The 22,151-nt window shown below is 37.9% G+C and overlaps 2 protein-coding genes across 2 annotated transcripts in view; one reads left to right on the top strand and one right to left on the bottom strand.

The window, feature by feature from the left end:
- LOC137274355 (serine/threonine-protein kinase Nek1-like) overlaps positions 1-22,151 on the top strand; it is a 73,795-nt gene that overhangs the window by 38,442 nt on the left and 13,202 nt on the right. Inside the window, exons 34-38 of the mRNA XM_067807508.1 lie at positions 1,727-2,062; positions 3,393-3,534; positions 4,574-4,640; positions 5,866-5,985; positions 10,369-10,505. Of these exons, the coding sequence (XP_067663609.1) occupies positions 1,727-2,062; positions 3,393-3,534; positions 4,574-4,640; positions 5,866-5,985; positions 10,369-10,505 (802 nt within the window). The remainder of the gene's footprint in view (positions 1-1,726; positions 2,063-3,392; positions 3,535-4,573; positions 4,641-5,865; positions 5,986-10,368; positions 10,506-22,151) is intronic.
- Positions 14,706-15,788, bottom strand: LOC137274358 (histamine H3 receptor-like). The gene is made up of 2 exons (XM_067807512.1): positions 15,157-15,788; positions 14,706-15,018 (listed from the first exon to the last, which is right to left on the bottom strand). Exons 1-2 carry the CDS (start codon positions 15,777-15,779, stop codon positions 14,778-14,780), a joined length of 864 nt encoding a protein of 287 aa, XP_067663613.1. The 5' UTR covers positions 15,780-15,788; the 3' UTR covers positions 14,706-14,777.

The following is a 22,151-nucleotide window of genomic DNA, read 5'->3' as shown; positions in this document are numbered from 1 at the left end:
CAACTTGTTAAGTTATAATACACTTTAAAATCATGCAAGATTATGGCCTGGTGCAATTGTTCATCATATCTGCATCTTAATGATGAAACCCATCACAGTATGGCTGGAATATTGCCGATGTGACGTTAAATATTAACTCACTCACTCACTTAATGATGAAACCCATCACAATATGGCTGGAATATTGCCAATGTGACGTTAAATATTAACTCTCTCACTCACTTAATGATGAAACCCATCACAATATGGCTGGAATATTGCCGATGTGACGTTAAATATTAACTCTCTCACTCACTTAATGATGAAACCCATCACAATATGGCTGGAATATTGCCGATGTGACGTTAAATATTAACTCACTCACTCACTTAATGATGAAACCTGTGTCATGGCGACAATATCTTATTCTCATCTATTTTTTTAATCTTTCACTTAGTTTCTACATTCACATTTCTTAGCAGGGAATTATCCTGTGAGTTAGTAAGTTTCAGGCACAGCTCAACAGACTATAAACTATTTCGCATACTGCATACAGATACAATTTTGATGTACAGAAAAGAATTCAGGTTTAGAATTGGCTCCCAGCATAATGTAAATAATTGGTTTGTCTGGTCCACTCGTAGTAATTTACTGCTTATAGCTGGATACTGAAAAGAATTGTTTATAATGATTGATATATTGTTTTGTTTTCTCACCAAGTGTTTTTCTCCTGAAAGACAGTAAATCAAGATAGGAATAAAATATTAGATGAATTGTTTCATTTTAATATCAAAACCATGAAATATCAGCAAGGGACATTTTAGGAAAGGGTAGCAGTAATTTATTAAATGATGGTGCAGTTCGGTAGTCCAGTGGTTGAAGTGAAAGCTTGTTTTGCTAAAGATCCCAGTTCAATTCCCCTTATTCTTACAATGTGTGAAACCTATTTCATGTATCCAGTATTGCTAAGAATACTTACACTACAGTCTTTCACTCGTACATTCCAATCTTTTTTATGTGTGGACTTTATTTCTGTCTTACCATTTTTCTTTGCTTTACATTATGTACCCATGTGCATGCATGTTTCGTCCATGTAGCTCTGCAAAACTATTCTTGCATTTTCATGATGATAGGGGTATTGGCTGTGTGCTAAGTGCAGCGTAAAACTAAACTCACTCTCTCACTTCAAGGTGAAATCAGTAATGTATGTATCATTAGACCACTTGATGAAGAAAATGCATTCAGGTCAGTGTCATTTGCCATGATCTCTAGTACGCAGTAACAATACTGCATTAGAGTATGGTGACTGTATAAATATGATTTATGAGAATGAGAAAGTATTAATCCAATACAAAGAACAGAAGCAATGTTGATGCTATTAACTAAGCCTATCTACAAATTAAATGAGAGATTCAGATGGCTAACTTATTTGTGGGGTCCTGAGAACTTGCAGCTTTTAGGAGTCCGGGAATATCAAAGGAGGTCCCAGAAAAGATAAATATAAATATGACAGTGGTAATTAATAAAAATACCAAGCTTATTTCTTCTCCCTTTTTATTTGATATGGAAGATCATGAATAAGCTTTAACGTTTGTTTTGACTTATAGAAATAGCAAAATGTTCCCCCAATGAAAGCATTTGCAAATCTTCTTGTGTGTGAATATAATGCACAAGTAGTGACTCCTCTCTTCTATGTGTGATATAGAATTCATAGATGATGCACTCTCACACATTGCACATCCTTCAGCCACACAGTCAAGCCAGGAATCAGATACATTTGGACAGGAAGGGAAACTTTCATCCAATGAAATGACAGAGGTCATTGATGAGAATGACGAAGAGAATGTTGACCAATCAGAAGACGTGAAACAAGCTAATATTGAGCCCAGTGATACTGACAAGGTGAAGGTTACTGATGAGGAGAGTCTTGAGGTGGAGGAAATTGAAGAGGAGGTTAAGGGGAAGGTGGAGGAACTCCAGGATGTCAGAGTGGAGGAGAAATCTGGTATTGCTCGCAAAGCTGCTGATGTCTTTCCTAAACCTAGGCTTCTACCTAAACCAGATCTGCCCGAGGAACTATTTGGTCAGCATTCTCTCTGTGTGTGACAAACTGCATGAAACTTGCTTCACTCTCACAACAAAATTCTGGTTACACTGGCTTAATAAACTAACACTTTCAGCTAATGTAGTTATATTGATGGTCAAATTCAACAATGCTAACCCATCGTGCTCACTGTCACCTTGTCTCTCTATAGCCTTCACGAGTCTTCAAAGCACTGCACACTGTCAGTGCCAGTGATATTCACAGGTCCCTTGTCAAGACTTAACTATTGCCCTGCATAAAACCACTGCCTATTTATTCAGAATGCCCTTGGCAACGCTTCACATTCGAATCACAATACATTTACAGTTTATCATTTCCTAGCTATGAAGAAGGCTTTTGCTCTTAATTCACTATTTACCAGGCTCCACATGACTACCCACAGGCATTTGCAGTGATCATGTTTGCTTCTAACTAACCAATCACTCACTCACTAACTCACTAACTCAGTTCATAATGCAATTTTATTTTCCATGTAATTATTTTGTTCACTTACCAGTGATTACTACTAGAGGATAAAAACATGAGTTCATTAAAGTAATTTGATAATGAAAACATAGCAAGTAATGTTGCTTCCATTTGTCCGATTTAAATAGGTAACCTTGTAGTGTAATGTAGATGTTGAGAACCAGTGCACAGGTGACCATTCAGTCTGTAAAGACTCAAGCTGTTTCCAGAATGGAATAGGTCAAATGTACTGTTTGCTTTTAAACAGATTAGAGAAATATGGGATTACAATGTGTGACCTGAGTGATTGTCATTATTGTATCCTATGGCTTAGATTGATGCTCATACTGTTGATCACTGGTTTGTCTAGTCTACTCTTGCTGACTGCTGGTTAAACAACATTTACTCTGTCACAGTTGTTATAGGTTTTTAGGTATATAGTATTACCCGTGTAGTTTTAATGGCATCTAATATTATGTCTATCAAAATATGCAAAACTTTATATGTTTACTCACCCTGACATCTTTCCATTTTTATTACTTATGTTTTTTACACTGTAACACATTTTCTATCAGTTATTTTGTGTTTTCATGTCAAAATTCACCTAACCCTATTGCTTGCTAGTGATTTCTTTGATTACACAGGAATTATAATTATCATTCTGTTTGATGCATGTTTGTGTTTCTAATGCTGTTTGTCAAAATAAGCTCATTGCTCTTTTCTGAATAATGGATGTGTAACCTGGAGTCATGGTTTATATGGGATGTTTTGACTAAATAGACACTGAAGTTGATGTAAATCAGTGGTATCATTGTTGGCTGTTTGTACTGGACGTTTTTGATGATGGAGATGTTTAATCCACCAGTGACAGGCCCTGACATTGTGCGGAGTCAGGGGGCAGGCAGCCTGTTTGACAAGGTGGAGCTGGAGGAGGAGGAGGATGAGGACGAGGGATCAGGGGATAAGAGGAAAGAGCAGCAGGTGCTTGTCAAGGACATTGATGGAAGGTGAGTTGGATACTCAGGATAGGTATTGCATGGAGAAGGTTACTGTGTACTAGTGTAGCAGGACATTTCTTTCCCAGTCTAAACTTACCTCGAGGAGAATCTGGCCTAGGCCAAACTCTCACTGGGGATGTTTTGGCCTTGGATATTCTTACCCAGGGGGAAGTTTAGACTAGGCTTTATGTAAGGATACTAAAACAAAATGTGAACCATTAACATGTATGTATGAAGATAACCTGTACATTGTGAATGGAACTCAACATGAAAAGCTTGTCAATGTGTTCACATGAATAGCTACGTCTTGTTTTTCATTTCTGACTTTTTTGAGACAACCATAATCATGAACACAAAGTTAGGGAAGAAATAGCCTATACAGGCCAGAATGTCTTCTGATATAAGAAGAAGGGTGGGAAAGAAGTAGCCTTTAAGGCTGATTCAAGTTTGGCCAAGGTCAAACTTTCCACAGGGAAGATTAAGCTGAGGAAGGGAAAGTTTGGCCTAAGTAAAAGTTTCAGCAGTGAAAGTTCGTCCTAGGCCAAAGTTTCCTCCTGGAAGATTTGGACAAGGGGAAAATTTGGCTTGTTACACCAGTATGTAAGTGTTTTAGAGAACATGCTTCATAGTACAGTTACTTGTGCCAGAAAACATCTGTGTTACTAGGTTCGGTTACACTCAATGGTTTAGCAAAAAGATCGGGTTTAGCCCTGTCGCTCAAAGGGAGTGTTGAACTGTCGAGCAGGATGACAGTGTTGAGCTATGTTGCTAAGAATCAGAGGGTTCAACCAGGGACAATGCCAGTTGAGCTGCCCATGTTTTAGGCAGTGGTAAGCTCTTCACCTCAGACCCTAGACATTCAAACTATGAGGGAAATTGCCTCCTCTGCTTTGGAGGTTATATATGCACACATAATCAGATCAGATCAGATCATATCAGATCATGCTTTTTATCCAACTGGAAATTTGAAAATGATTCTTGTGACCCAGTGATTGTCTATTTACTTGCTGCCTCCACTTCATTCTTTGTTTGTGTGTTTGTGTTTCAGCGGTGATCGGAACAAGCTGGTGACCAAGGGGATAACAACAGGCCAGTTTGACTGCCGGGATATTGGGGTGTGTAAACGTCCTCATTTACAACTTCCCAAGTAAAGAAGTGATAAACATACATTAAAGGACTCATGTAAATCAGCAACTGATAGATCTGTCATCACGTTTGTCACATGTCCCCATTGCTGTAGAGACTATATGGGATAGAATTGTTGTAAAAGATGACTTACAGGATCGGGTGGTCAGGGCTGTTTACTTGGTTGATACATGTCATCATATACTACTAATTAGTTGTGTTGATTCGTGGGGCCTGTTACACAAAACTCTTGTATACCTAAGATCTTGTAACTTTCCTCATAGCATTCGTGACCCATGAAGGTCTCGGGGTAGAATAGGCCTTCAGCAACCCATGCTTGCCATAAAAGGCAACTATGCTTGTCGTAAGAGGCGACTAACGGGATCGGGTGGTCAGGCTCGCTGACTTGGCTGACTCATGTCATCTGTTCCCAATTGCGCAGATCAATGCTCATGTTGTTGATCACTGGATTGCCTGGCCCAGACTCGCTTATTTACAGGCAGCCACCATATGGCTGGAATGTTGCTGAGTGGAGCATAAAACTAAGCTCACTCACTCACTCACTCACTCAATCATAGCATTCGTACCTCATGTACTGTAACAAAGGAGGTATGAATGCAACGAGTAAAGTATTGGATTATTTGGTCCAGATTCAATTTTGCTTCAGACCGCTGCCATGTAGTTGGAATAATGCTGACTGCAGCGTAAAACTACAGTCACTCACTCAATGCCGTAGAAACGTTCACAAGCATTCCTCTTCTTTAATCAAATGATGGGTGTCACCACTGCATAGACCTGCCATGGTGGTGTATTCCAGCCACTGTGGATAGAAATTGTATGGCCTTGTAGCAGCATATCTTGGGATTTGAAGTTGGGGGGTCAAGTATCTGCATCTAATACCTGCATCACTTCGGGCTTTCCTCTTGCTTGTTAACAAGCTGTGAAAGACTGTTCAAGTGCAACCTTAATCTAGTACTGAAGAGGCCATAGGCCTATAGTGCAAAGTCAAATAATAGTAACAGCATACAATCACAATATCTGTCTTGCTAGACTTTGTTGAGACATGTCATTGTATTCCACTTTTGTAGATCAATGTTCATGCTTTTAATCACTGGATTGTCTGGTCCAGACTTAACTATTTACAGACAGCCGCCAAATAGCTTGAATACTGAGTAAAATTAAACTCATTTTAAAACAAACTCTATATTTTTTCAGTTGATGCGCACAGCCTCTGAACCTGACCTGTCCAAGCTGAACAAGTCTGAGTGTGAGAGCCCCGCCCATCACACGCTGAGTCGACACATCAGCATGGACCTAAATGAGGCACAAGAAGAGGTACGAAGACATGTTTCTAGGAGTTGGATCCAGCATTCATTTGTAACACTTGTAGAGTTTGGAAAGGGGGGAGAAATCCAACAAAATGCATCTCTAAGAATATATCAAACATTGCAGGGCTCAATTTAAGAGATATTGAACTACTTGCACCAGGTGCAACCTAAGATAAAAGCCAAGTTGCACCAGACAAATTTATTCAAAAGTTTACTCACTCAAGAAGTGACTTGCACCCGGGGCAAGTTAGACTAATTCCAGGATTGCATTTTTAAATATTGGGTTGCAGCAGTGCAAGTATCAATGCACTGAATCTAGCCCTGCATTGTATGTAAGCCACAATCTTTAGCAAACAAGTCACCATGTTATCTTGGTTGGTATAGCTTGTTTAGCTTGACGTGAGCGAATCTACATATGCACAACCCATGAGGCTACATGGCACAAACGGAAGGCTGAGTTAACTTCATTAAACTGGGAAGCAGAAAATGCTATAAATGTTGCTGTTTACTGCCTAAAGCTCGTATCAGAATATTAAACTCGCTGTAGCTTCTTTTCTGAAGAAAGTTGGGACATTTCTGACAATTTCTCAGTCACCTTGTTTTGACTCTTCAGACATGTTGACAATCAACTGACAAAGGTGCACTCCTTCACTGTCATTGACACAGCCGGTTGTGACATGATCATGCAAGTCATTAGTATTCACTTGATCAGGTCAAGTTGAATGAGCTGTAGTATGCTTACATTTAATAAGTATAACTATTTTCCATTTGCCTCCATTGAAGCTCATGGATGAGCAGTTAACTGTAGTGAATAAATGATGTCGTAAACTTTACCTGTGGATTACGGCTGACTTTTGTCCGAGGGTACCAAGGAGACATCCAGGAATGGATATGAAATTTTAAAACTGAGTTATTGTTATCCCAAGTTACATTATGATGTCACAGCAAAGGGAGATAATCACTTGTCTACATGGGAATACCAGTAAGGGTAACTGTGACTTTGTTTGAAAGATAACCATAATCCAGAGGTAAGAGGTACTAACAAACACTAACGATGCATGTAACTGTTCGTTTTTATTCTCTTCATGACTCTATGTAGAAAATGTTCCATAAAGTAAAAATTTAAGAATCTGTCACGTAAAGTGAATATTTTACATTCTCTTAAGCTTAATCCAGGAATTGTTACATAAAGTGCAAATTTTACATTCTCAGAAGCTGAATGTAGGTAATGTTACATAAAGTGAATGTTTCACATTCTCTAAGGCGATAATGCAGAAACTGTCACGTGAAGTGAATATTTGACATTGCATAAGGTCAATGTGAAAACTGTTACATAAAGTGAATATTTGACATTGCCTAAAGCACAGTATAGGAACAGTTACATAAAGAGAACATTAAGTAGCCCAGTGAGCAACATTTCAGCTGTATCCCTTATCAAAGTGTGTACAGTAATAGATGAAAAATGAAAATAGTATGTGAAGTGCCACAAATATAGTCTTTCGTTTTCTGGAGACCAAAAATTATTAGCTCACAATTAATGATAGTCTGATACAGTCCTGGAAAATGAACCAGTATACTATAAGACATGGACTCGACATTCACTTATGCAATGAATAAACTGTTACACAAGCATAAAATACACACGTGTCTATATAATTCACAACATGAGTCTGATAAACCATGTACACATAGCTCACATGCACATGTAAATAAACTTAACCGTATTGATTCCACCTTGCACATAACTGTTTATTTTGCATGTAGTCAAGGCCATTTTCTTTTCTTGCATTATTAATCTGCTGGAAATTATAGATTTTGGATAAATTGCACATGCAATTAAATTTCATGTTTTTTTTCTCTCCAATGTAAATATCTTACACTGAGCATATAGTGCTGGAATAACATGTGAAAGATTTACACTTAAATACTCAAGTTCATCCTCTGATGACTGAATCTGTTCTAAAATTGTTTTATTAATCACCCATTGACAATACCACTGTTTAATAATTTTACAATGTTATTGCACACTGTGTAATGTTATTACACATTAATAATTTTACATTGTTATTGCACATTGTTTAATAACATCGCAATGTTTAATAACCTCGCATGATAAAGTACATATATGTGTGGCATTATAATGGTTTACAGTTATGGAATCACAGTGCGAATACCTCTGTTACAATAGTATTAGATCTTGCTTGATACATGGAAAGCTGAGTTTCATCACACTGGCTGAATATTTTAGAAAGAAGTACTTCGCTTCATATTATTTTGCTAATGTTGGATGAGTAATAAATAAAATACTAAACAATGTCCCATATTTGAGAAACAAGTGAATAGTTTGGTATCTAGTGAACTAGGAAACTCATGAATGGTATTGGTATATGCCTATCATTGAATATACAGTTGTCTAAAATGCCTACTGACAATATCTGAAAGAAAGTACTATTCTATGAGTATGAGCTGATGCAGATAATGCCTCATTAATGCACATAATATCAATCATTGGATTGTCGTGTTGAGACTCAGGACAGTGGCATAACCTTGTAGCCTTAACATTTGCTCGTCTGCCTAAAGTGCTGGTGTATGCTTGCTGCAGCGAGTTGCACATGGGTTGCACAAGCAATTCCGCACATGGGTACAATGTGTAAAGCCCATTTCTGGTGTCTCCCGCCATGATGTTGCTCCTAAAAGCAACAGAACTCTTCAGTCACTCACTTGTCCATACAGCCATTTTTAATAACTGAAATATTGTAAAACTACACTCAACACTAGAGTAGATCCCAAGTTGGACATTTCTGAGGATGTTTGTTGTGAAAGATGGATGACGTATCCAGTCATCCGCTAATGGCTTCAGTGTTTGTTCAGTGACATGAGGGTTGATGAAGCACAAACACCTGTCTGTCATCTCGGATGCTGCAGTAGCTGAAATGACTAATCAAAGGCCAATCAATGCACTATGACGAGGTAGTATCTGTGTCATACTGGGGAATGTGAAAAAATATACTTAACAAGACGTCAATAGTATAGTGGTCTGCCAATTTCAGAGTGTTCAGAGGAAAACATTTTTGTTGTGTTTACCCTGCACCACCCAGTGGTTGAATCACTTACATGTCAGGGAGAAGCCTATATCTGATGTCATACACAATGATATGCATTTAAACATCGATGGCAGCAACAAACATTGCATCAGAGTAGACAGTTTATTTACAATAGATCTGTGACGATCTTTGTTTAAATTGGTCTTCATAATAGCTGACATGGATAGAATTATCATTAAAATGCCTGCATGTTACGAGAAATGAGCAGGCAACTAACTTGATAATGCCCCCGAACTGCTTGATGACAGGCCATTATAATGCCCGTTGTTATATGACGTTATAAGGAGCTCATTTGAATTTGGGTTCAATATCAACAATATTTGTAACTCACACTCATCACATGTACCCATGCCATTATGCATTTTCTTCATCGGGCACTTAATGAAAGATGTGCGAATGATAATGCCCTGAAATATAGCATTACCTCTATAGCAACCCATGAATTTCTGTAAGAGGCGACTAATGGGATTGAGTGGTCAGGCCCGCTGACTTGGTTGACACATGTCATTATATCACATTTGCATAGATCAATGCTGAGGCTATTGATCACTGGTTATTGCTGAGTGCACAGTTGAATGACAAACCAAATTCATCATTTTTTGCACAATGATAATTTGCTTTATGTTACTGATTTTCCAACACCTCAAACTGAATTGTAATTATTTTCCTCCAAATTGGTGTACATGGTATAACATTCTAGGTAGAAAAGATTTGATCACTGTTTACAGTAAGTTATGATAATTCTATTTATGAAACCTCTACCAATGGCTTCCAGTGTGCATCATATGAATTCAGAAGTTTAAAATTTTTACCAGATTATTTACAGGTTGCAATCATGTAGCTGGAATATTGCTGACATCAGCATTGAATAAGACTTCACAATGAATTTAGGAAATTGCTTGATTCTGATTGGTCAATCAGAAAAGCTATGTCAGCTGAATTGCTACTGAAGCCTGCTTTTATTAGACAGTAGTTATTTTCAGTCTCAGCATTGTTAAATTATTATATGCACAATTTTACAAAATGAAAACATACTGTTACTACCAATATTCCAGGAATATGTTGCAATATTTTTTGTGCAAACATGAAATTTCAAAGCTAATCCATTTAAGTTTTGAAGACAAAGAGAGCTTGAACGTTAGGGTAGTAAAATTTTCAACTCATCTATCTCAATACAGATGTTTATGAGCTGATTATCTCATTTAGGGCAGGATGATACAAAGATAACTTACATAAATATCAATAGGCCTTAACTATTATGCTTAAGAGTGTCTCTCTATGTCCAGGCTGGAAGCCAAGAGGAATCAACTCCAGAAACATCTCCAAGAAATGACCAATCAAATCCCCCCCTTTCACCTGGCAGCCAATCAGAAGAGACTGAGAAGAGTGACGCGGCTGCTGCCATGGATGGGCAAGCTGATGGGTAAGTACACAAATGATGTAAAACAATTTTCAGATTTGCTGTTGAGTTATTCATTGATTTAATTTTACTTTCAGCAGTATTCCAGCTATATCGTGGCGGGAGACACCCGAAGTAAGCCTCACATGTGGGGAATCAAACCCAGGCGTGACGAGTGGATTTTTAACCAGTAGGCTCTCTTGTAGTTGAACAGAATGAATTCTTGGCTTCCAAACCCATGGTATTTGTATTCTAGTGGTTAAAGTGTTTGCATGTTGGGTTCAATTCCCCACATGGTTTCAAAGTGTGAAGCTCACCATTATATTGCTGGAATATTGCTAAAAGCAGCATAAAACTAATTCACTCACTCACTTGGTACTTGTGAATAATCTGAATGTCAGTGTTGTCTTTGTGGACATTTACAGGTGAGCTGCAGCATAGTGGCAGTGGTTGAAACATGATTGTTTACAGATGCATTTCATATAAGTGAAATGTTGTTGAGCGTGGTACTAAACAGCAAATGAAGCTAGAAACACAGGACACTGTGTTTCACAAGTCAACCAGCCCTAGGCATGTGAGCAATTGTTATGGGATGTTGAAGGGTCAGAATGGTTCATGACACATGTTTCTGACAGGACAGTTTTGGATGTCATACAAACTCCTTTCTAGTAGTGAATATTTATCACAAATGTCTCCTAGACCACAAGTAGGAGTTGAGTTTATCACAAATGTCTCCTAGACCACAAGTAGGAGTTGAGTTTATGAGCAGCTGCACAATAGGCAGTTCATCAGAGGCACATACCTCCTCCCTCATGGCTAAGCATGATTGATGCATATGGTGTTCTGCACATACCTTAGGGCAGAGCCACACCAGAAGAGGGAGTTTTGCTGTACGCCACTGTTAGCAATATTCCAGAAATATATTATGGGAACACTAGAAATGGTGTTGCACATTGTACCCATGTAGGGAATCAAACTCCAGTCTTGGTGTGGCAAGCATATGCTTTCACCATTCACTGCCCCCCAAAAGTTATTTTGTCATATTGCTGAAACATTGCCAGTACTAACCTACCCACTCAGAAAGTTAAGAGGCATTTCTGTGCACTTTTGTGCCTCAAAAACTACATATAAACCTTGAAACTACAATGGGTAATCTGTCAGAAAATGCTACATTTACCTTTCTTAGAAATATACACATTGGAGAAATGCGATGTAAAAATTACCAAATGCTTTTTAAGTTTGATTTGATAATTTGCAGTGGGGGATTATTTCACCTTAGTGACAATGCTTCTTAATTTTTCATCAATGTCATCAATGATTTGTACAACTATTTATGACTACTTAATTTTGTGTTGTTATTATCACATAGATATCTTGCTGACACATTTTACTGTGACATGCAAAATTCCTTTTCTCCATGGTCAGGTAGTCACGCATATAAGACTGGGTATTTATCATGGAGGTTGAGCATGGGAACCTGAGAGAGGGTCACCAAACATGTGATGAATTGTTAGGTTAAATGCTGGGAACATACACACAGAAGAACCAGGATTGTTTTAGATGATTGTTCACATCATACGTTGTTGTATACTCACAGTATGAGGTATTCACTGTAACCAGGTACTTGTATTCTGTCTTATCTAATGGGAGGCGATTGGGTAGGCTAACAGTTAAAGCTTTTGCTTTTGAAGCCACGGGAATGTTACGGAAAGCCGCATAAAACACAAACTCACTCACTCACTCATTCCTATCTAGGTGGTAGTGGAGCCTAGTGGTAGAAGTATCTGTTCAGTCTTCTGAGTTGAACGGTTTCATATGTGTCATCAGTTTAAAAAGGGGCAGTGGGGTAACCTAGTGGTTAAAGCGTTCACTCTTCACGCCGAAGACTTGGGTTCGATTCCCCACATGGGTACAATGTGTGAAGCCCATTTTCTGGTGTCCCCAACTGTGATATTGCTGAAATATTGCTAGAAGCAGCGTAAAACTCAACTCACTCACTCACTCATCAGTTTGAATTAGAGGTTGAGTATGGAGGGTCCACAGTCAGTTTTATACAGATGTAGACATGTAGCCGGAATATTGCCGCAGTAATTAACAACAAACAAACGTACAAACAGGAATTTGATTAAATATGATGCTGATATTTTTGCAGTCATTAACATGGTAGAGATGTGACTGACTTTGGACTTATTTATAAGATTTTGATATATGTATGAAAATTGTAAGGCTGAAATAAACATGAAGCATGGGATAATATGGGTTTAGGTGTAGTAACAAGTGTTCACTTCCTGACCTCTAGAGGTGAGCTTCTGGACCTCACGTTTACATTTCAGTTTAAGTTCTCATATATAACTACATATCTGTCAAATCCTCCCATGATGCTAAAACATCTTAGTGATTGTGAGTGTTAAATATTCATGAACAGGAACTTGTCAGTTGAGTATTAGGAAGGTGAGATTTCACATTATTTTAGTGTGTGTAAACGTTATCCTAGTAAGTATGGCTACCTTGAGACTGTGACACACCAGAGTTGAGAAACCGGAACTGTAACCTGAACTAAGGACGTATTCACCCTTGTTTTAGGATATGAATATATATACCACCTCTTATGTTTGGCTTCCTTCTGTTGTTATGTGTCACGACTTGGGTTCGACTCCCCACATGGGTACAATGTTTGGTGTCCCCTGCTATGATATTGCTAGACTATTACTGTGTATAACTGCGTAAAACTAAAGCCACTCACTCATTCCTTGAGTTGTTACCTGTATTAGTTTTTGTTTTGTTAAATGGCGCACTCAGTAATAGTCCAGCAGTATGGCGGCGGTCTGTACATAATTGAATCTGAACACGATCATCCAGTGATCAACAGTATGAGCATTGATTTACTGAGCATTATGTATATCTGACTTTGTATCCCCAAAACGAATGTCAATGATAAGTTTTTCAGCTTTTAATATGAATAACAATGACAATGAAGTAAGTTAGTCATTTTGAAGATCTGTGAAGATGATAGTTGGAACTGGTCTTCAGCTACCCTTGTTTGTTGTATGAAGCAACTATAAGGACTGGATACTGAACCTGATTGATGTATGACATTATATCCCACTGCATCGTTCAAAATTCATTGTCATTTTATTACTGAAAACCTCCCATGCCCACACATATCATTGCCCTTACATGTCCCATTACCCATGTCCCGTTACTTATACATGTCCCATTACCCATCCATGTCCCATTACCCATACATGCCCTATTACCTACACATGTCCCATTACCCATATATGCCCTATTACCCATAGATGTCCCATTTTCCATACATGTCCCATTACCCATGTACATGTTTCATTACCCTGACTTGACCCATTACCTATACATGCCCCAAACACAGTGCCTGCAAATGCTCAAACTCCCTCACCTATACGTGCGTATTCTTCCATGCACATACATGCCTTAACTCCCTTGCCACGCATGCCAATACAGCCTCTAAGCTGGAAGTGAAAGTGTGTCCAGGGTTTCCTGGCTTAACTTACTTTGGAGGGTTTTTCGTATCTTGATGGAGTTAGCAAGGCAGTCTAAGACATCTCATTTCCATGCTGTAAAGGACTAAGAAAACAAATGCAAACATGATCTGACATTTTATTAAATCAAACCAGCACAACAAAAATAAGCACTAACTGTTTTAATGTACATATCATGGCATATCACAGATGAAAACATGTACATGTATAAATGTACACAATACAACTGGTGGGCTCCATACCTGTCACTTACAGAAAGAATGTTTGCCAATCAGATCTTGAAATTCAGAAAGTGCATGGTACTGGACCTTTACTATCATATATAATAATATGTGCATGTAATGTGCTAAACTCTATGGATGAGAATAAAAATACAGTCACCATCATCATGATCAACAACTAAGAACTCAGACAGCGCAAGAATCCAGTCAATATTGCTGCTTTGAAGCATTTGAGAGAATGCATGAAATGATGGATTCATGATATAGTTCAAATATAGAGCTTAATACAGACATATATAAAAGAAAATTGGATCGGATACATCATTTTACTCACAATATAATAAACATACAAATCAGTCTGTACCAATCAAACAACCAGCCAAGAATCCCAGTGTTACATGTAATTTGTCATTCCTCGTTTGTTATCAAACTGGGTACTCGATGATTAGGTGCAGAGTTTCAGCTTTGATGGTCTGTGTCCAGGGTTCAATCTAGTTTTTTCTGGTGCAGCTAGGTTTTCATGGCTGGTGCACCATAAATCCAGTGCTGGGTTTTGATTACCTTCTGTTGCATTTCAGTAGTTTCTTGATGTTGTGTGTAAATCTAGCACTGTTCAGGGCATAGAGGAAAGGATTGATGCAGGACTTGAACCACAGCAGCCAGTTGAGAAACTCGTAGACATCTCTGGTAATGCAGCTGTCACAGAAGGCAATGATGATGGTGGAGATGGTGTATGGAGCCCAGCAAACTGCCAGAGCCAACACCAGAAGAGCCAGAGCTTTGGCTGCCTTCAAATCTCTCCGAGTTTGGCTTTTCTTTCCCTGTTTGGGTTCATCATGTATATTGATGGATAAGTTTTTCATTTCAAGTTTCTCTGGAATATGGCCAGTTTGGGGGACTGTTGTTCCAGACTGTTGAGTTTCATGACTGCTTAACTTCATTGATGATGATGCAGTTGTGGCTTGGATGTCAAGTGAGTTTGGTTTTTTAGTGAATACTTGTGCTCTTTTTCTGATCTTAATGTATATCAAAGTATTCAGAACTGATATGGACAAAAATGGAACAAAGAATTCTATCAGAGAAGTGACAAGAGTGAATTTGAAGTTGTGAGCAAACTCAACATCACAATCTTCATGTTCTACGGTTGACTCTCCAAACCAGTAGTCCCAGCCAATGATTGCAGGACCATAGAGGGACAGAGCAGTCATCCAGGACAGTCCCACCTTTATGTAGCCTACCTTGAAGGTTTCCTCCGACATGTAAGCAGCACCCTTGGTGACCAGGATAAGCCGATCAAGACTGATGACAATGATGAGCAGGACAGACTCCAGGCAGAGTGCAAAGTCCACAAACAAGAAGAATTTGCAGAATCCTTGGCCAAAGGGCCAGTGCCATTCAGTGACAGTGTAGACTGTGTAAAATGGCATGCTGATGAGACCCAGGAGAAGATCAGTGACTGCCAGGTTGAGGAGATACATGTTGTGGACGGTCTGAAGCTGCTTGTCATGAATGTAGGAGATGATGATTAGACTGTTGCCACCAACAGCCAGGATGATCATCCCTGTGATGCAGATGATGGTTGGGATGAGGGTGTAGAGGGGCAGCAGTCTTGATTCATCCTCCTCAGCTTCAGTTACAGGGGACTGGCTGGTGCTTGACATTGTCTTTATAGACGAAGTGTGAACTCTGATTTACCCTTGTTGTACTGATGTCTGCTCATATATGTTTAGTAGAGGTTCTGTCTTCAGTTTTAACTGCCTGTTTAAAATCTGATAGTTAAACTGGTAAGTACATACTTGTGCTGCAAATCAGAAATGGCCCACAAGAAGTATCTATGTGTTAATGTTTTCTCTTATCTGAAACAAACATTTCCAAATTTTTACTCATAGAGAATACCATTTATAATACTTTATTAATTAATGGATTTTCTAAAGGAATGAATAGAAAAGACAAGTAAAGCTAGTCAATGTCAGAGAGGTTCTTGAAGATCCACTGTTGCAAACACAAATTAGTTCCTTGTTACATGATAGGTTACTTATGAAAGTCTTCTGCATGGACATTTTTCTCCTTGGACAGTTTTGTTTTGATTCAAATGATAATAAATGCTACTGACAGAAAGGCATGATCAAACAAAGTTATTTCTTTTTTCCCTGGTAATGTGATTTCCACTAAACAAGATCATTTTGTTCAGATTTCTGTGAGCTGGAATGGATTTTTGCATGTGTAGTCTCAAATGTTTTCAGCACTTCCTTTAAGATATAGCATGCAATTTTAGCAGTAATGTCATTGGTGGATTCACATAGAATATTCTGCAGAAATTGTAGACGGAACAAAGGTTGCAGCCTTTTCATTGACGATGGCTTGCTGAAATACTTGGACTTTGCTGAGCCTCAAAAGTCATTCCTTTTTTTGTGTCCATATTTGGATGTTAGAATCTTGTGTCTTGTGACCTCTCCTACAACCAATGACTGCAGCAGGATAAAGCAGCTTCCGTACCTGAAAAAGTAACCAATGAAAATATGAGGGTTTTATGCAACAATTTTAAACTAACAGTGTTTGGCACACTGGAGAACATATTGTTACATTGTCCAAAGTAGGATTTATTGTTGCTAATATTGTTTAATAATTTGCATTTTAAACTTGTTAATTCAGATTTGGAATTTGGTACATGGACAGGGCAGGACCCTGTTCAGTCTCAGAAAATATCAATATTAATATGTTGTATGTTAGTTACTTCCTGTCTGTTGTTTCATGTTGTGACAGTGAAGTAGCCAAATGGTTAAAGCATCAGCTAGTCACACTTGATTCATCACATTGGTACAATGTGTAACACCCATTTCTGGTGTCTCCTACCCCAATATTTTTGGAATATGGCTATGATATGCATAAGACCATAGTCACTCACTCACTCACTCACTCAGTGTTTTCTGCTGCTTTTGGCAATATGACAATTTTGTCATGACATTCAGTTACGGGAGTAAGGCAAGGTTTCATCAATGGATTGGTCTACCCCTGAGGATCTGGGTTTGGATTTGACACCAGCAACCCATGATTGTATTTAGAGGCAGCTGACTTGATTGGATAGTAAGATTTGCTGATCTGATGATAGCAAGAGACAACAGTCAATAGTATCAAGACACTATGGCTCATAATCAGCCAGGAACACATTGTAGAGTGTTGAAAGGGATATGAGTCAATAATCACTTTTCAAAAACGTTACTTGTTACTAAATTTACTTTGTTAAAAAAATTAGGACCACTAATTTGTAAGCTCTCAAAACCTACTAAAACCATCAGGCTGACAATACTATGCACTTTACAAGGGCAGTTATTCATTTTTCTTCTTATTCTGTTCACATCTTTAACTTAAGAAAAATGAACAACTGGTTTTCCCAATTCAAGCTTGTTACGTTTTTATGTTAGAAAATAACCTGAAAAAACAACAAAACAAATTAGCTCTGGGTGAACTCAACCACTGGAGCTTCACATTGTTTGTCTGTATCCATGGTTACCACAGTACGTATGGTAATTCTTGCATCCACAAGGAACACAATAAAATATGTGACAATCAAAGACCTTTTTTTCCAAATACACAAGCATTATGATTCCTTAAAGCTCCCCAATACCCATAAAATATGGATGAAATTACAATATAAGGTACTTAAGATAGATGTTTCAAAAGCTATAGTAGCAAGATAGTTTTTCAGTAGCAACTTTTTTCAGTAGTTTCTAGGATGCTTTACAGGTCAGCCGAAAGGCACTTGCAGAGTTCCATTGATGCCATATTTGTGTGTACCTGGTGATTTAGCAGTGTTGGAAATGTGTTTTGTGGAACTTCTATATTTGTAAGGGCCTGCATTTATTTGTTGATTGAGCTTGGCCTTCAGAAACGGTTCTGGAATCACACAGATACATTCTGCTTGTTTCTAATTTAGAACCTTTTTTTATTCTTCTTCTATTGTTATATACTGTTATGTTTATGAAGTAAACACTGTTAGCTGTTTGGATGATTCTCTTGGGCAGGAAGTTATTATCTCTGAATTGTTCATATTTGTATAAGCTGTTTGTTCTTATACAACACACTTACAGCCCAGCTGCTTGTGACTAATGAAGTCTTTACAAACAAACCAATATTTGGATTGTTCGAGAGTCCTTTTTTGAGAAGTTGATTGATGACAAAGTAGACAGAAATGTTTTTGATTTCAGCTTCTTTATCATATGGTCCAACTGACGAATAAAAAGGACATTTGTTTAGTTCAATGAAGAAGTTTTTTAAAAAGGCCCAACTTTTTTCAGATTTGAAACCACTGTTTGATGTCAGGAGCTATGATCTGTGTAGTCAGGGACCTGCTGATACCCTATGAACCACTTACTACACAATCTAGACACCTCTTCAAAAATGCATGTTTACAACCAATTCTAATAAAGTTTTGCAGCTTATAGCAAACAAGCTTTCTGTGGTCTGGGACTGGTTTTTAGGTAGTGTCTGTACCTGCCTTTCTCTTGCAAGGGTGTTTTGGTTAAAGTGTTTGCTCATCATGCTGAAACCGGGGCTTGTTTTCCCAATTTATTAATGAGCCAGTCATACTGATCGAAAGTGGTATTTCCACGCTGACAAATTAGTTTCTTCAAAAGTAAACATGAAATTCAAGAGGTTGTTTTATAACAAAGTGAAGCATATAAGAAACATAAATTGAAAAATTGAACTGTAATATGTGTGTGATATTGCTGGAATATTATTGGAATATGCTGAAAGCTGCATAAAATCATACTCAATCAGTTTGGCTTTCTTAGAAGTAAATGCTTTTTGCTGACAGCCATTTCAGTCAGAGGACCCTTGTTATTTACATACTGTTGACAATTAACCATTTCTGTATTCTGGGATTCAAAAGCTATTGAAAAAAGTCTTAATGAATATGAAATTCAACACTGTTTAAATATAGGCAAGGCTTGATTGATCAGACCGTGCAACTTGATCAGTGCATGGTGAGTAAGTTTGTCCCTTCTCAAAATATTTCAAATCCCTGCATCCTCATAGGAAACAATTTGCTCAACTGACTCAGCTTTTCCATATTCAGTATACTTATATATTATATGATGTACTGTGAAAAACAAACAATTTTTCTGTTACACTGTTGGGATGGATTGTAGCCTAGTGGGTAAAGTATTTGCTCGTCCCACCTTAGACGCAGGTTTGATTCTCCACATGGGTACAATATGTAACGCCCATGTGTAACCTGCTGTGATATAGCTGGAGTATTGCTAAAAGTGGTGAATACCCATACTCACTCAGTGTTAAACAGTCACTTCTGTGTGAATCTCAGAACTTATCAAAAATCAATTTCCAATGTCTTCACTCCTCCATTGTACAACTTCTGTAAAATGCAAATATTCCACCAAGTGAGGACATGTTTGCTTTGCATTTATAATCAATGTGGTTTTGTTTGTGCACAAGGTAAAATCTCAACTTGTGTTGCTATGTGATAAGTATTTTTTTCTTAACTGAGAGTCTCACTTCCTGATGAAGTCCTCAGCAGAACACTTGTGGTATTCAAGAACACTTTCTTTGATTTTCTACATTGTACTTAGTATCTCACAAAGTGTATTTCCTTTCATCTAGGATTTTTATCTCTTTTCATTTAAATCACCAGAGTCCAGAGTTCTTGTTTTCTTTTCTCCATGAAAAGAAAATGAACACAAAAGCATATGTGCATGGTCGATGTGGTATATTGTGCTGAGACTGTGTTGTTGTTTTTTTATCTTCTCTTTTTTGTGTGTAAGTTGTAAAAATAAGTATCATAATCAGGATTTAATGACTTGTCTCAATAATATCTTGCTAAGATAGTTTAGATAATGAATTGGTACTTGCTTTTGGGATGGAGGGGCATATATTTGGCATGTTCAGTGTCTGAGCACTCCCAACTTGATCTGTAAGAACAAAAATGTCGTGATGGAGTAGTGGTCTGCTTCATCATCATAAACTTCAACTTATTTGAACTAATGTTTTTCTGAAAGCAATGGGTTTGTTTCCTCGAGTGGTTGAGTGTTAGGTGTGCCTTGGAATTTAGTTTTGCCAAAACAAGATACGTTTAATCCAATGAGGTGAAGGTAATTGACTATAGTAAACCAGGGCTTGAAAAATATTTTGAAAAGCCTCTTGCCACAGGGCAGGTGACTTCAAGAAAGTAACTTGTCCTGACTAATTTTCCACTTGCCCTGATTTTATGACACAATGCATGATGTTAATGTTTACTGGACTATTTATCTAAGAGTGATGATTTCACTCTCTTCTATCCCTACTTTATTATTATTGCGAACTTTAATAGCTTCATTATGATCAGATATGAAATGATATCCAAGATTATTTGCAGTTTGAAACCATACGTGGAAATTGTCTAGTAGTCCACAGACAAGTAAGATACCATTGTTTAATTGGCCCAACTGACTTGTCCCAAGCATCAGACAATGGGATTTTTGAATCCCTGATAAACAGCTGTAATGTTGAAAGTTTGCATGCAAAAGTAACTTCCATAAATACACTTTCTTGTAATCTGAAACTATATCTTTGAAAAAGAAGATGGCTAAAATACTGAAAAACCTATGTGGAAAAAATCAACTGTAGCTGAAATTCTTCTGCATCAAAAAAATTGTATTGAGACAGGTGATGGATTTGCAACATATCTAATCATTAGTGCCAGTGGTGTATAAAATTTGGACTTTTTAATAACACTTATAGCATCAAATCCCAGAAGTTAATGCCATGAAAGGCATCATCCTTTAGAAGTTGAGATTGATAATGCAATGTTGCCATTGAGATTGATATCCCATGATTGAGGGCCAAATATCAGCGCCTTGAGCTTGTTACCTTCCTCTATTAGAGTGTGAGGGTAGGTGGCATAGCTGAGTGGTCTTTGCTCATCATACCAAAGACCTGGGTTCAATTCCCCATATGGGTACAATGAGTGAAGCCCACGGCTGTTGTCCCCACCATGATATTGCTGGAATATTGCTCAAAGTGGCATAAAAAACTCACTCTCTCACTCCCTGTCAGAGTTGCCCCAGATTCATAGATTAACAGGATGCAGCAGCAAAGCTGTGATGTCACCAATTTAATCCACTCAGTCAACCAATTTTGTCAGTTTCATGGAATCAATCGATATTGCAGCAGGAAATTGTTTGACGATAAGTAGCCCCAGAAGAGACTGAGGGCAGAATAGAATCTGAGCTCCTACCTAAACACCCATAAACCAGTTTCTGTCGGAATACATCACTCTGATCATTATGCACCCATTGCTTGTGATAACACAGAGTTGTACCGATACACTTCTAGTTAAGGCGAAACTATCTGAATTGTTATCGATTAAATGTGTAAATAGGAGTCTCTCCTCGATTCAGCTCATAATATCCCATACGATCATGTTACCAACAAATTTATGATAACATTTTTCCTGTGCCTTTATAGACTAATTATTATTATCACCTGATGGCTCAGCATCTGCATACTATAAAACACTGCTTTGCCATGATAGGGCCTGGTATATACTGACCTGCAAAAGAAATACATTTCTTGCTGTTTGTCAAGTTTTTAAGTAGAAGACATAAACACGAACATTTACTTTTATGAGATTTCATTTTTACAAAACTTGCGTTTCATTTTCTGTTTAGATATGTTTGTCTGATGTGCCATAAACAAGTCTACTGCTCAGTTGTCTCTTACTATGGCTTGTTCTGTGATTTAGCATTTTACCTGTGAAAACATTGCAAGGTCCTGTTTTATAAACTCTCAGGGGCAGTTGGGTAGCCTGGTGGTCAAGGCGTCATAGTGAACACAAGGGTGCGATTCACCACATGGGTACAATGTATGAAGCCCATTTCTGGTGTTCCCTGCCGTGATAGTGCTGAAATATTGCTAAAATCAGTGCAAAACTCAAT

The sequence above is a fragment of the Haliotis asinina genome, chromosome 2, assembly GCF_037392515.1.
Source record: "Haliotis asinina isolate JCU_RB_2024 chromosome 2, JCU_Hal_asi_v2, whole genome shotgun sequence".
Lineage (NCBI taxonomy): Eukaryota > Metazoa > Mollusca > Gastropoda > Lepetellida > Haliotidae > Haliotis > Haliotis asinina.
This window is presented reverse-complemented; position numbering and strand designations above follow the sequence as displayed.